A 12,642-nucleotide genomic window follows, 5' to 3' on the forward strand; every position below is an offset into this window, starting at 1 on the left:
GGCACGCCAGTTGCTCTCGATCAGCAGCAACCATCGTCGGCATACGCCACGATGCTGCAGCCACTGGACATCCACAACCGATGAGAGAGTCGAACTCAACGACCCAGACGAGTGGACCTAATAAACTGCCCTGTCGACAACCTTTAGACAGGGTCCTTCCTACTTGCGAACCGCCGTCGCGAAGAATGAAAGTTCTGTCGCTGAAATAAATCGAGAGAGTTCTAATCTTATTTAGCGTGCACCCACAGTGCTGAAGTTGAAGCAATGCTTCAACTCTTTTTGGACGGATACGTCCAAAAAGACGCCTAGTACATATTTGCACTGGGAGCCACATCCATTACCCTAAGAATCGTGTCCTCTGTGCCCTTGCCGGAGTGAAAACCATACTGGTCATCCATCAGCATATGGTTAGAAGTCAACCTACTATTGATGCGGAGGTACAAGACCTTATCGAAAACCTTACAAACTACAAGCAAGAGCGTCAGAGGATGGTAAGAACTTACAGTGGGGTTCTTGTCGCCACCTTTGAAGAGACATTTCAACTTACCACGTTTCCAACACGCTGGGAAATGTCCAGCAAAGAACATACTATTAAAAACCCTAGTCAAGGGACCAAGAATACTGGCAACGTGCGAACAAGAAGCTCCACTGTGATACCATCATATCCGGAGGCTTTATTCCTAGCCTGGCTACAAATTACTTGGTGGACTTCGGCCTCAGTAATCACAGAAGACAAATTCGCAGAGCGAAAACATACGACTTTCCTGTGAACACGTCAGTGATAAGAGGTTTCACCAACCTCTGTATCAGCTGAAAGCAGATCATTCATCAGAAGAGTGAGGCCACGATCTTTGTCTATAACAACTCCTTCCTGGTTTGAGGAGCCAACAGAAGAATGTTTTTTTTCTCTCCTTATGACCAAGTATTCTATAAACAACACCTCATGGGTCTTTATTTCTCCGCTCTTGTACAAAAGAGCGCCAGGAGTCACGCTTCGAAGACCTAACCTTGTGAAAAGTCTCGTTCCTTTTCCGACGATAGTCCGCAAGCAAACATGCGCGCCGATCAGGATAACCCTCACGCTGTGCGGCTCTCCTGAGCCGGCTACAGTTCACTTCATCGCGGTCAAGTCCCGAGTCCACCGCTCCTCTGTCTCGACCCGTGCTTCTGGGAATCGACTGCTCAGCGGCTTCAACTACCGCAGAAGAAAAATTCTCCGCCAGGTTATATTATGGGGACTCGTCTAGACTTAGAGCAAAAACTCGGAGCCTGGGCACAAGAATATTTGAATACATAGGCCAATCCGCCTGCCTATGCAGGAAGCGCCCCTACTGAACAGGGACGTTCCCCCTATAGACATCACGCAGCCCGCCTACCAACCCAAAAACTATTAGCCATGATCACTCACCCAATCATCGACTACTTAGCAGTTCAGAATCTTACCAGGGATTGGAATTGATTTGCTTGGCTTTTCTCCCGCCACCACCCAATTCGGTCGCCCTAAAGCATAAGACCGGATGTTTGTGTCACAAACGGCTACGAGCCATGAAACAGTTTGGCGACCAGTGTTCTAACTAGCTCCAGGAGCTAACCTAGAAGCGTGGTATCATACACTACTCGCTTGCGTGTCCCACCGCCCACTTGTCATATATCACTAAAATGGGTAGGCGCACTACCCATTTTTATGGGTAGTTTTAGTAGTAAGCTAACTACTAAAACATATATAACTATCAATAATCAACTTATCTCGTCAAAGACAGCAATTCGCTGCCAAGCGTAGGCCGCTGAATGCTAGCAAGTACCTGTCCACCATTAAAGCGCTTGTAGCCTTAATCTGGCTCGTAGCCAGCCATATCTCTCGGTTAGCTTCCTACAGCAGCGCGGTAGGAGTCTTTTCCCTTATTAAACTACTGATGTCGGTTAAACAAAGCAACTGCATCAAGGAACTCCCACACGGACCGACAATGCGGCTCTCGCCACATTGACTCGCCGCTTGTGAGAGCCCAATTTTCCGCTTGACCTCTAAGTTCCAGGGTGGCCTGAGTTCTGGCCTCCCCAAGAGCTGGCAGTCGAACATCATGTATTCGTTCGACTGGACTTTCCCGCAGACGTACAGCTCATCAGCTGCCAGGTGGAACCGAATCAAATATTGGTTTAAATTCACAAGGTTGGAAAGCACTTGGGCTCCCGTTGCCCTTATAAACGAAGGAGAGGCGTACCACTCCCCAGATTCTGTGTAAGTCTATACAAGGACCTTCCTTTAGTCGTGGCGTGCCATTCTTGCTGCCATGCTTTCATCGCGAGGGCGTAAAGCCTCCTCCGCAGGCGGTAGATGGGCAACTGTTTTTTTTTAGAACCGGTGCATTGAGATCACCGTTCCGCATCCCAAGTACCTCGGCCTTCCTGTCTTTTCGAAATTTCCACATAGCCTCCCGAACTTTCACTACTAAATCGATTGGGAGAGCCTCTCCCAATACAGTGGTAACCTCGTAGGAGGTGGTTTTTTTTTAAAACACCAGTGCATACAATTAAGGCTCTGCGCTGGGCACTCCTTAAATTTTGAATAAGTGCTCAAAAGGACGCCGCGCAAGAGGTCATACTTTCGAAGACTCCTCGGTACACCATGTACAAATGACGGCCTGGCAGTCCGTAATCCTCTCGAGTAGTCCTCCTAAGCTTGTGCATCACAGAGACGGCGTCCGCCGTTACTTGCTTAATGTGGTTCCTAAACAGCAACTTCTCATCAAACAAAACACCTAGGAACTCGAACTCGGCTGATTGCACAGTCTTTATACTTAATACGGGGGTTACGACTGTATGATAATTTGTCTGCATCCTTGAGAAGCATAAACTTCATCCTTAAATTTTGAATGTCCATCGCGCTCTCTGCGATTCACAAAGCCGCCTGCGCTCAGTCTTCTAGCTGCGGTTGTGAATTACCACGAACTAACAGGAGACAGTCATCGGCGAAAATCTGGGCCGTGACCCCTTCTGGGAATGTCAATCCCAAAAATCCATCGAATACCACGTTCCACAGCAAGGGACCGAGTACGGAGCCCTGCGGGCTTCCCCTGGTAACGGATTTCTCCACAACTAGGTGCGCATCCTTAAATAGAGCCATACGATCCAACAATTAGTCTCGTACTACGGCCTGCAGGGCTACGAGAACATTGCGGCTCATAAAGGACAGAACTCCAACACAAGGAAGGAAATGCTGCCTCTATGTCAGTAAAAAATTGCTAAAACATATTTACAGTCGGCGCTTTCCACCTCGGCAAGAGCATTTAAGATGCAATCCTCGGTGCCAACCCCTTTCATGAAGCCATACTGGCCTCGATTTAGAAATGAGGTCATATCGATGCTTTCCTAGAGCCGTTCCACAACCAGCCTTTCAAGCAACTTGCCGATTACTGGCATGAAGCTGATAACTGCTGACCTCACTAAGATTCTTTCCTGGTTGTAAGAACACCCTCACCAACGCCACTTTCCAACAAGTCCGGAAGCAGCCCCAGCTAAGGCACCCCGTGAACAGCCTGCCAAACGGCTCTCTTATGACAGACAGCAGATGGTAGAATATGTCCGAGTCAAGTCGGTCAATCCTCGGTGCCTTTTTCAGTGCCATTCTAGAAACCACTCGGTCTATATCAACGGGATCCAGAGCCCGTACGCGAGGAAAGGGCGTAGCCTCCGCCCTAACGCCGACCTCTGCTTCACCCTCCGGAGCATCTGGAAACAGAGTATCCAGGAACGCCTGGTAAGTCGCCACAGATGTTAAAGTGTGGTGACAACCAACAAACCCACATTGAACACCGGCTAGAACGTGCAATGGCTTGGGCCGGTAACATGATTTTGTGACTGCCAGGGACTGGTGTAGGTTTTAGAGTTTTAGGTCTGTTCGCTGCAACACGCGCATGGAGTCTTGCCATAACTTGAATCTGGCTTCCTTGAGGGATGAACATACTCATTACGGGCGTGCCGGTAGATCTGCAGACGCTCAGCGCGCACGTCGTTAACGATAATCCCTGTTAGGGGGCGACGCTGGTATCTTCTCCTAGCGGACCTAACTCTTGCGCGCAGCGCGCTAAGGTCAAAGGACCACAACTTTTTCCCGGGTGTCCGTCTGCATTTAACAGACGGCTTCCCGGAAGCAGCGGTCATGACAGCTCCAGGCACTCTCCAATCAGTGGACTGCCACTACCTAAGGATCCGTCCATTGGCTGAGGCTGCCGTAGGACCCTATCGCAGCCAGTCTACCAGGAATATCCTTACCAACGGTAACATGTTGGTACCATGGAAGGCCCTCGCAACTCAATTGCACTGGCGAAAGTAGGCAATTCTCCAACTGCATTAAAAACATCAAATTGATACTGCGCGATGAAACTTCAATCAATTCGCCGCCATCATCTGTCATCCCACTGTGTCAAAGAGGCGATTTGGCATTCGCATCAACACCTATAAGAATAGGACGACCCACTTCTAGCTTAATAATCCTATCCCATTTTTCCAAATGTTGAGCAGTGAATCACTGTACTTAAAGTACGAACTAACAACAACTAGGTCCAGACCATCCACGGCAAGCTTGACAATGACGTGATCCGTGTCAGAGGCTTGCTGTATAAAGACACTATCTAAAGACTCTCTGCACAGTACGGCGGACTTGCTGTCACCAACGAAAAACTTCCTCCAACCGGGCAAATCTGGCAGATAACCCTTTTCCACGTACGGGTATTGTAGAAGAACAACATCGAGGCTCCGTTTTGCGACATCACCTTACTCAACTTGGACTACATAGGCACCCTGGACATTTAGCTGACCGAATCTAACCATCGAGAGAGTTGAAATAAATCTCAACTACCTCCTTGTAACAACCACACTCCTTACTGTTCACGGAGTGCCTATGACTCTAGCGCAACCTTTTACAGTTGTCGCAAGTCGGAGCCTCTTTTTTCTGCGGATAATCGTCACGCCTGTGGCCCTCTTCGTCACAATGCGCGCAGACCGACGCATTGCAGAATTTGGTCCTGTGGCCAAAGCGACAACATTTAAAGTATCGCCGTGTGTCAAGGTACTCACTGACGTAGCAGGATGGGAAATCTAGAAAGATTCTACCCTCCGACAAGAACTTCTGGAAGAGACCAGCACCTAACTCAAATACCCCGTGATACTGACCAGCATCACGCTTTCCAGCCTTGAAGACAAACCTAAACTCGTTTTTGAACGTAGCCTCGTCCAAATCTGTGTTCTGTTCTCTCATCAGGGTCAGAACCTCTTCGTCAGAGAGACTACGCTCAATGTCATAGACAATGACACGGGGCCTACAACCTCGCTTGGGATCTACCTTGACCTCAATTTTTTGCACAGCAGGAGAGTTCTTGATGATTTGGACCGTCTCCTTGTTATCAGCAACCACAACTAGACCCTTGCTGGTCTCTTTTATGTCCTTAATTCGCAGGCTCTTCCGGCAGCCGCGAAAAGCAGCCCGGAAGTCCTTTTTCAAGTCCTCACTTGTCTTGGTTGACCCTTCTGACTTGTTTACAAACAAGACAAGGTTTCTTAGCCTTGCTGGCCTCTCTCTTACCGAATTGGGGGGGGGGGCGAATTCAATACTCTTGTATGGCGCTCCATTCTGGGCGGGAGCATTGGACGTGGGACACAACAAGGGAGTCCTTGAGGGAGTTGAAAGGGAAAGAAAAATAGCTTGCTGGTGGCATTGGTGTACTCCTCTGTATAGGTTGACGCAATTGTGGTGGTGGTGGGGATGCCCCAATTACATAAACTGGTGAGGGCTCGAATAAGAATATACGAAGGAGATAATAAGTAAGACGTACAAGAGGCCATGATGGCGGACTGACAGGACCGTTGGAATGCGCCAAAGGTAGGTGGACGCACCGATTGATTGGGCGGTAGGGCCTGGGCCGGGAGGGGATTTGGTGAGCTGAATTTCAGGCTCATCTAGTTCTTGACCGGTCACGGATGTTTCCGGGTATACCTAGGAATGGAGCCACGGATTCCTTTTGCGTATATTTTGGTGACTTGAACACACTGGAGCACGTGGTGTTCCCGTTTGTAAGATGGGAGAATCTACGACGGGAGTGCATGTCTATAGTAGGCCCCATGAGTGCAGACACCATTATTAGCACCATGCTCGAGAGTGAACAGAACTTTGGCGCTGTTTCACGATACGTAACGCAGTTATTGAAGACCAATGACAGAGATGAGAGAGTAATACCTGACCAACAAGTAGTGGGCTGAAGAGCGGCCCACTACTATAGTAGGCCGCTGGCTGTTCTTCACCCCCCACAGCCAGCCCTCCACTGTGGAGCCAGCTCCACAGAGGACAGCCAGCCCTCTGTGGAGCTGTCGTTCATCCGCCGAGCTTGTGCGGGTGGGCGGCGGTAATTATGCACGGGGAATTTGGATCCTCCTCGCTCGAAGTTACCATCCGAGGTCGAGCAATGCTTAATTATGAATCCGGCCCTGGGAATGGGAGGATCGGGATGTAGGAGGTTTAGTCGGTAGGGTGCAGAAACACATACGCACTCTTAACATCTTGCGGAACCTGTTAGCGAGCCCGACACTTCGTCCGTAAATGGGGTACTCAGGAAAAAAAATCTTATCTATGCAGTCTAAGGGGTCATGCACGACGAGACGGTCAATAAAAATCTTAAATTTTATTGTCTTAAAAACAAAATCACATCACAGAAGATTAGAAGGAAAAATACAGTTATTTAATTAGTTTACGTTTTTTAACATTTTTTCATTGTGGTTTTTTAAATGTTTAATTTAATTTAATTTTTTTTGTATCTGCATATTTTTTTATTAATCTTATGCAAAATGATTAATGATTTCGAAATTAAATTAATGAATTTAAATAATTACTTTGCTTAATTTATTTAATTATTCACTACATGTTTGTTGTTCTATAAAAAATCATTGCACTGCAGAATATAAAACCAAAATTATAGCTTAATGAAAACTATAAGTATGATTAACATATGTTAATAATATTAACATATTATATTATAAATATCTATGACTCATAAAATTAAAATAAAGAAGTGATAAATTATATATTGGTGTGGAATCTACATAATAAAGAAATTAGAATAGGTTAAATCAAGTTTATTATCATCACCAGAATTGATTTAATAATAGGCTTAAAACATTGTTTAAATATCATTATGCTCTGTTATAATAAAAATATTATACTATATTTATCGTTCAGCTCATGTATTTTCTTGAAAAGTGTTTTTCCAGTTGAAATTCTTGGAAGTACTTCACCACCTGCTGACAAATGGTGTAATGCAATCACTGATACAGATACTATTACAGTTCCAGAAAAATTTGATATTACGAATAAACTTTATAGAATACCTACCAGACTTGTTTGTTTAGGATCTGTTTACAAACCAGAAAGCTTTTTATCTGTAAGAACTTATGAAACAAAAAATTTAACATGTAATAGTATTTTACCATCCTACAAAGTCAGTATAATTTGTAATATATAAAATATTACATTTATATATACTAATAACAGTCTATTAATAATAATATCTAATTTATAAATAATTTATAATATACTCTATTATATAATATTAGAATATAATATTTATTTCACTGTAGTAGCTCTTAATTAAATATTAATCGTGTTAAATTAGATTCCCTTAATATGTAACATATGCCGGCCTCCGCGGCACGAGTGCTAGCATCTCGGCCTTTCATCCGGAGGTCCCAGGTTCGAATCCCGGTCAGGCATGGCATTTTCATATACGCTACAAATCATTCATCTCATCCTCTGAAGCATGCCTACGGTGGACCTGGAGGTTAAACAAAAAGAAAAAATAACATAATTTCTTGATGATTTTAATATTTAAATTCATTTACAATACATGGGCTTATCATATGATGTAGGAAATGCCTAATTTTACAAGTTATTAGGCCTTCAGGCCTGAAAGTAATATAAGTAAATAAACTGGTAGAACAGAAACTTATGTTGAATAACTTGTATTTCATAGAACAGTGTATGACAAAACTTTGAAATTATTAACTTACATTTAATTAACTAAAATAACGTAATAATACAACTACCAGCATTAGCACAGGATGTAATGTATGTTTTTAATAAAACATAACTTTAATTTGATTATGTATAGTTATGGAACAATATTGATTGAAAAAAAATTTGCTAGTTGAAGTTTTTGAGTAACCCTTTTTTTTTCCTGCAGTGTGGGGTTATAAAAAAAAATAATTTTTAAGCATCCTGTTCTATTTATTTTGAATTTATTATTGAGGCAACCTTTATGTTTCACATTTCATCACATGTGTCATTAACTCTATCAGCAAAATTCTTTTGCAATCCTAAAATACTGTAGCCATTATTTTTCAGTTTTGTTATACTTGTTTAGAATTTGTTGACTTATTAAGGGAACAAATGTGCAACCATTAGTTGACTATTCCTTGGTTTACATTCATGAACTTCATCTGTATCTTACCTCCAGATGCAATTCTGTTCAGATAATCTTTATTTGCCAAGCCCATGGCTATTTTTTTGCATATTATATGAATCAGTCTGTTAGTTTGGTATCCAACTTGCTTAGAACGTAGAGAATCTAGCTTGCAAATCATAAATCTACGAATTAAGTCACAAATTAATGGAAATTCATTTGAAAGTTAAAAAACATGTAATGAATCTTCAAGCATAATCCTTTCAAATTTTTATTAAATGGACACCCCCTTTCTTTGTCATGGTACATCATATATGTTCATCCATCTCCAGACTTTTAACACTAATCTCTCACAGTCCGGTGGTAACTTATAACATTATTACTATATTAATAGATAGATAGTGAGTAAATTTCTTCCTACCAGCAGAATATGATTTTTTTTTAAGTTAACAATGTTATTTGTTAATTTTATTATTTTAAGTCCTTATCGATTCTTAATTTAAAAATAACATTCTGCTGAAGCTAAGATCACTGTGAATGAACATAAAGAATATAACAAATAAATGCAATATCTTTAAAAAAAAATAGATAATTTTTAATAAAATAAAATTATGACAAATATAAAATAATTTTCTATGATGGGTCTCAGTAGTCCTCTGTCTTCCAGTTTAAATGAAAATTACACCAAACATTTCATAATTGGGGAAAGTAAGCAATTAGAAATTACACATTTTATTGGCCGCTGTTTGTCAGAAGTGAACAGAATGGTGATGATGTTAATGCAATGATAAATTTTTGGAATCTGCTTCACAAGCACCATATTGCTGATCTGCCCAGTATTTTCAACAGTATCAATTGTAGGATAGCCTTTGTATGAAGAAAAAATGATTTTGTTTTATGTTTACAGGTATTACGATTAAAAAATCATGGTGGTAATTCTTTTTTTGTAGTACTCTCATATTTTGTTAATGGAAAAACTGAGAAACATCATGAGATTCGTAAAGAAGTTGTTAATTATTTAAAAGACAACTGGAATGAAATTCAGAATGTAATTGAAGGACTTGATAATCAGAATAAGGAAGACTATATAAATAACATGTATTTAAATAATAAATCTGCATCTTTAGTTGAAGTTTATGTTGCAGCCTTATTATATAGGTAATAAAACAAATATTGTTTTTATATGTGCTGAATATTGGCATGCATTTTTTTTTTCAGAATGTTTGGCAAATTGTGAACTTAGAAACGTTGTATTCCTACAAATATAAATATTAACACAAATTTATAAACCATCAAATTAACTATGAGAACGATGGATCGCTAAGGTAGTTAGTTATACTGTTAGAAAGTGCTATGAATAGAACAGTTTGGTGCTGACATTTATTATATATATCAGGAAACATTTAAGATAGTATTTGGTAGTACGTAAACCATAATTTATGCTATGGTGTTTCATCATTATTTATAATGAATATTTCAACAGAAGAAAGATGTCTGGTAAAATTACACACCCATCCACTTAACTATCTATCTATCGATTACTCCACTCACTTCTCCAATCACTTCTATTATATACAGCCAACCGTCCTAATAGTATCTGCTTTTCTTTCTGGAAAGTAATTCTTTCTGAATTCAAGTAATAATGTTGTAACATTTATATCACTCCTGGTGATATTTATATATCTCCATTTGCACTTCGAATTGAAATCAGCCCAACCATTTTAGAGAAATGCAATTACTGCAGCACCCTACCCATGAAAATAATCTAAGAACCTGCTCTGAGGAGATAAGTAACTAATGAAAAAAAACCACATCAAAATCTGCCAAGCTATTTTATCATAAAAGAACCTGCTCTGAGGTAGTACTTATGTAATGAAAAAAATTGCATCACAATTGGCTCGGCCATTTTAGTGAAACACATCTACTGCAACACCAACTGGCGGCTTTTAACTGTAAAACAAATCTAAGAACCTGCCCTCAGGTGATACCTACACAATGCAAAAACTCGCATCAAAATTGACCCAACCATTTTAGAGAAACACATCTACTTCAGTTTCCCCTGGCGGCTTATAACTGTAAAACTAATCTAAGATTTTTCTCTTGAGGTGATACCTGTGTAACACAAAAAACCGCATAAAAATTTGCCCAAATATTTAACACACACACATCTACTGCATCGCTAACTGGCGGTTTAGTACAGTGCTAATCTAAGAACCTGCTCTGATGTGATACTACTAAGTAGCCATCAGTACCATTCCATATGATTCTTTTACTTAACTTAATGAGCATCAGATTGTCACCATTTTGTGCACAGTAACTTGACTTGCAGAGTCAGTACTAGCAAGTGAATAATCAGTTGCTAATTTTTAAAATTATGTGCCAACCCAACATTGACCATGAGACCAGTTATATTATAAACACAGAGTCCTACATAACGACAAACTGAAAAATCATTTCTTTTAACAAAAAATAAATTGGTTGTGATTCTGGTAAAAAGATTCCTTCTTGAAAACAATATGCTACTAGCTAAGTCTGTTGTTTTGAAAGACTGAATTACTGGAAAAGTGTTGATGATTTCATGTTGTTCAGTAAGGAAGTATGATTTACAAGTACTTGTTGCATGACTACAAAAGAATCAGAAATTGATTCTGGAGCATGTCTATAATCATAGTCATCTGTTACAGATAAATAATTACACAAGAGAAAATAATTGAAAATATAGAAATTGGCAGTACATCATCCAGAAAGATGCATATTTTGATCTTCTATTTTAAATATCTAGTTTTAATAATTGTTTTGATTTCATTAAGATAAAAAACCAGTTTTCTAAATGAGTAGTTGACATGGTAAATCATTGATTTCTATAAAAAGCACCCATTTTCACTCACTCTTAGGCTAATGTGACATTAGCGTAATGTGATTTTTTCCGCAAATGTGACATTGAAAAAACTGAAGTTTGTTTTTATTAGGAAAAAAAATTACACAATTTATTTGTTATATAAATTTGTAAATTAGATTTGTAATCAGCAGAAAAAAGAAATAAAAATTCAAAAAGATAGAGGTGAAATGATTCATGTGGTAAACCCCGTATAAACCAATGTGATAATTATTTGATCAAGTGATTTATTTTATTGTGTGAATTATTTTATTATGTGATAAGTAATGTTGTAATTATATTTTTTTTTTTAGCAAGTCAATAATAATCTATTCAAAGAAAGACTCATTTAATAATGTCCTGCAGATTAAAAAAGAAGCAGTATTTATACCAGAGACCACAAAAGAATATATATATTTATATTATAATGATGATGATGGAAATTATGGAATTATTTTAACCAGTGAAGCTGTTGAAGTCCCTATTACAAATGATTAACATGTTAATGGTATTCCATAGAACGGTACAGTTCTTCAAAAATAACTTAGCAGAGATTGAGTTAGTAAGGCACATACAATAATAATAGGCATACATTTTCCTTTACCAAGGAATTTATTTATTTATTTCCTTTACCAAGCATTCTATTTTTAATAAATAATTTATTAAATTACATCCTAGCAACAGAATATAATATAGTAATTTTGTTAGAATTAAATAAAGAATATTTTCACTTAATGTTTTTTCTTTATTTTTTAATCTTAATTTCTTTCACAGAGATATCTCTGCTCTTCAGAACATATTTCTTTTTAAATTAAATTGAAAACTTAACCAACTTTTATTTCTACAATTTTAAGATTTTAACTTGTTTATCTAATGCATTTAAATGAAATAAATTACTCTGTTGTCTAATCAATCTACAAACAGAATTAAGTGATTATAATATAAACGATTAAGTTAATGGATAAATGTTAATTTAAACATAAAAATAAAATAATAAATTTACATCAGAAGAAACTAAAAATAATTTTCTTATTTATTTCAATTACACGCCGATACATAAGTGTTTAAAAAAATGAATTTACTGGTTTTAAAGCTACCAAAAAAAAAAATTAAGTATATACTATTAATGGAATGGAATGGAATGCAAAGTTGGCAGGAGTCTATTACTCCCTACTTTATCGCAGAACCTGGACAGAGTCCCTTGCTGCTGGATCATTCTAATTGGGCTTGTTTTTTTTTTTAAAAGGTTATTTTTTAATCTCGGATCTAATTTTTCAAGTTTTTTCTATTATTATTTTAGTGAATTTAAGCCGGATTTAATTG

At 39.1% G+C, this 12,642-nt stretch overlaps 1 protein-coding gene across 1 annotated transcript; it reads left to right on the top strand.

Annotated features, from left to right (window-relative positions):
- The first annotated feature begins 7,139 nt into the window (after positions 1-7,139).
- LOC142318225 (uncharacterized) lies at positions 7,140-12,043 on the top strand. The gene is made up of 3 exons (XM_075354791.1): positions 7,140-7,484; positions 9,352-9,602; positions 11,634-12,043. The coding sequence occupies exons 1-3, from the start codon at positions 7,182-7,184 to the stop codon at positions 11,815-11,817; spliced, it is 738 nt and encodes a 245-aa protein (XP_075210906.1). The 5' UTR covers positions 7,140-7,181; the 3' UTR covers positions 11,818-12,043.
- The last annotated feature ends 599 nt before the right edge of the window (positions 12,044-12,642 follow it).

The sequence above is a fragment of the Lycorma delicatula genome, chromosome 1 (assembly GCF_047948215.1).
Source record: "Lycorma delicatula isolate Av1 chromosome 1, ASM4794821v1, whole genome shotgun sequence".
NCBI lineage: Eukaryota > Metazoa > Arthropoda > Insecta > Hemiptera > Fulgoridae > Lycorma > Lycorma delicatula.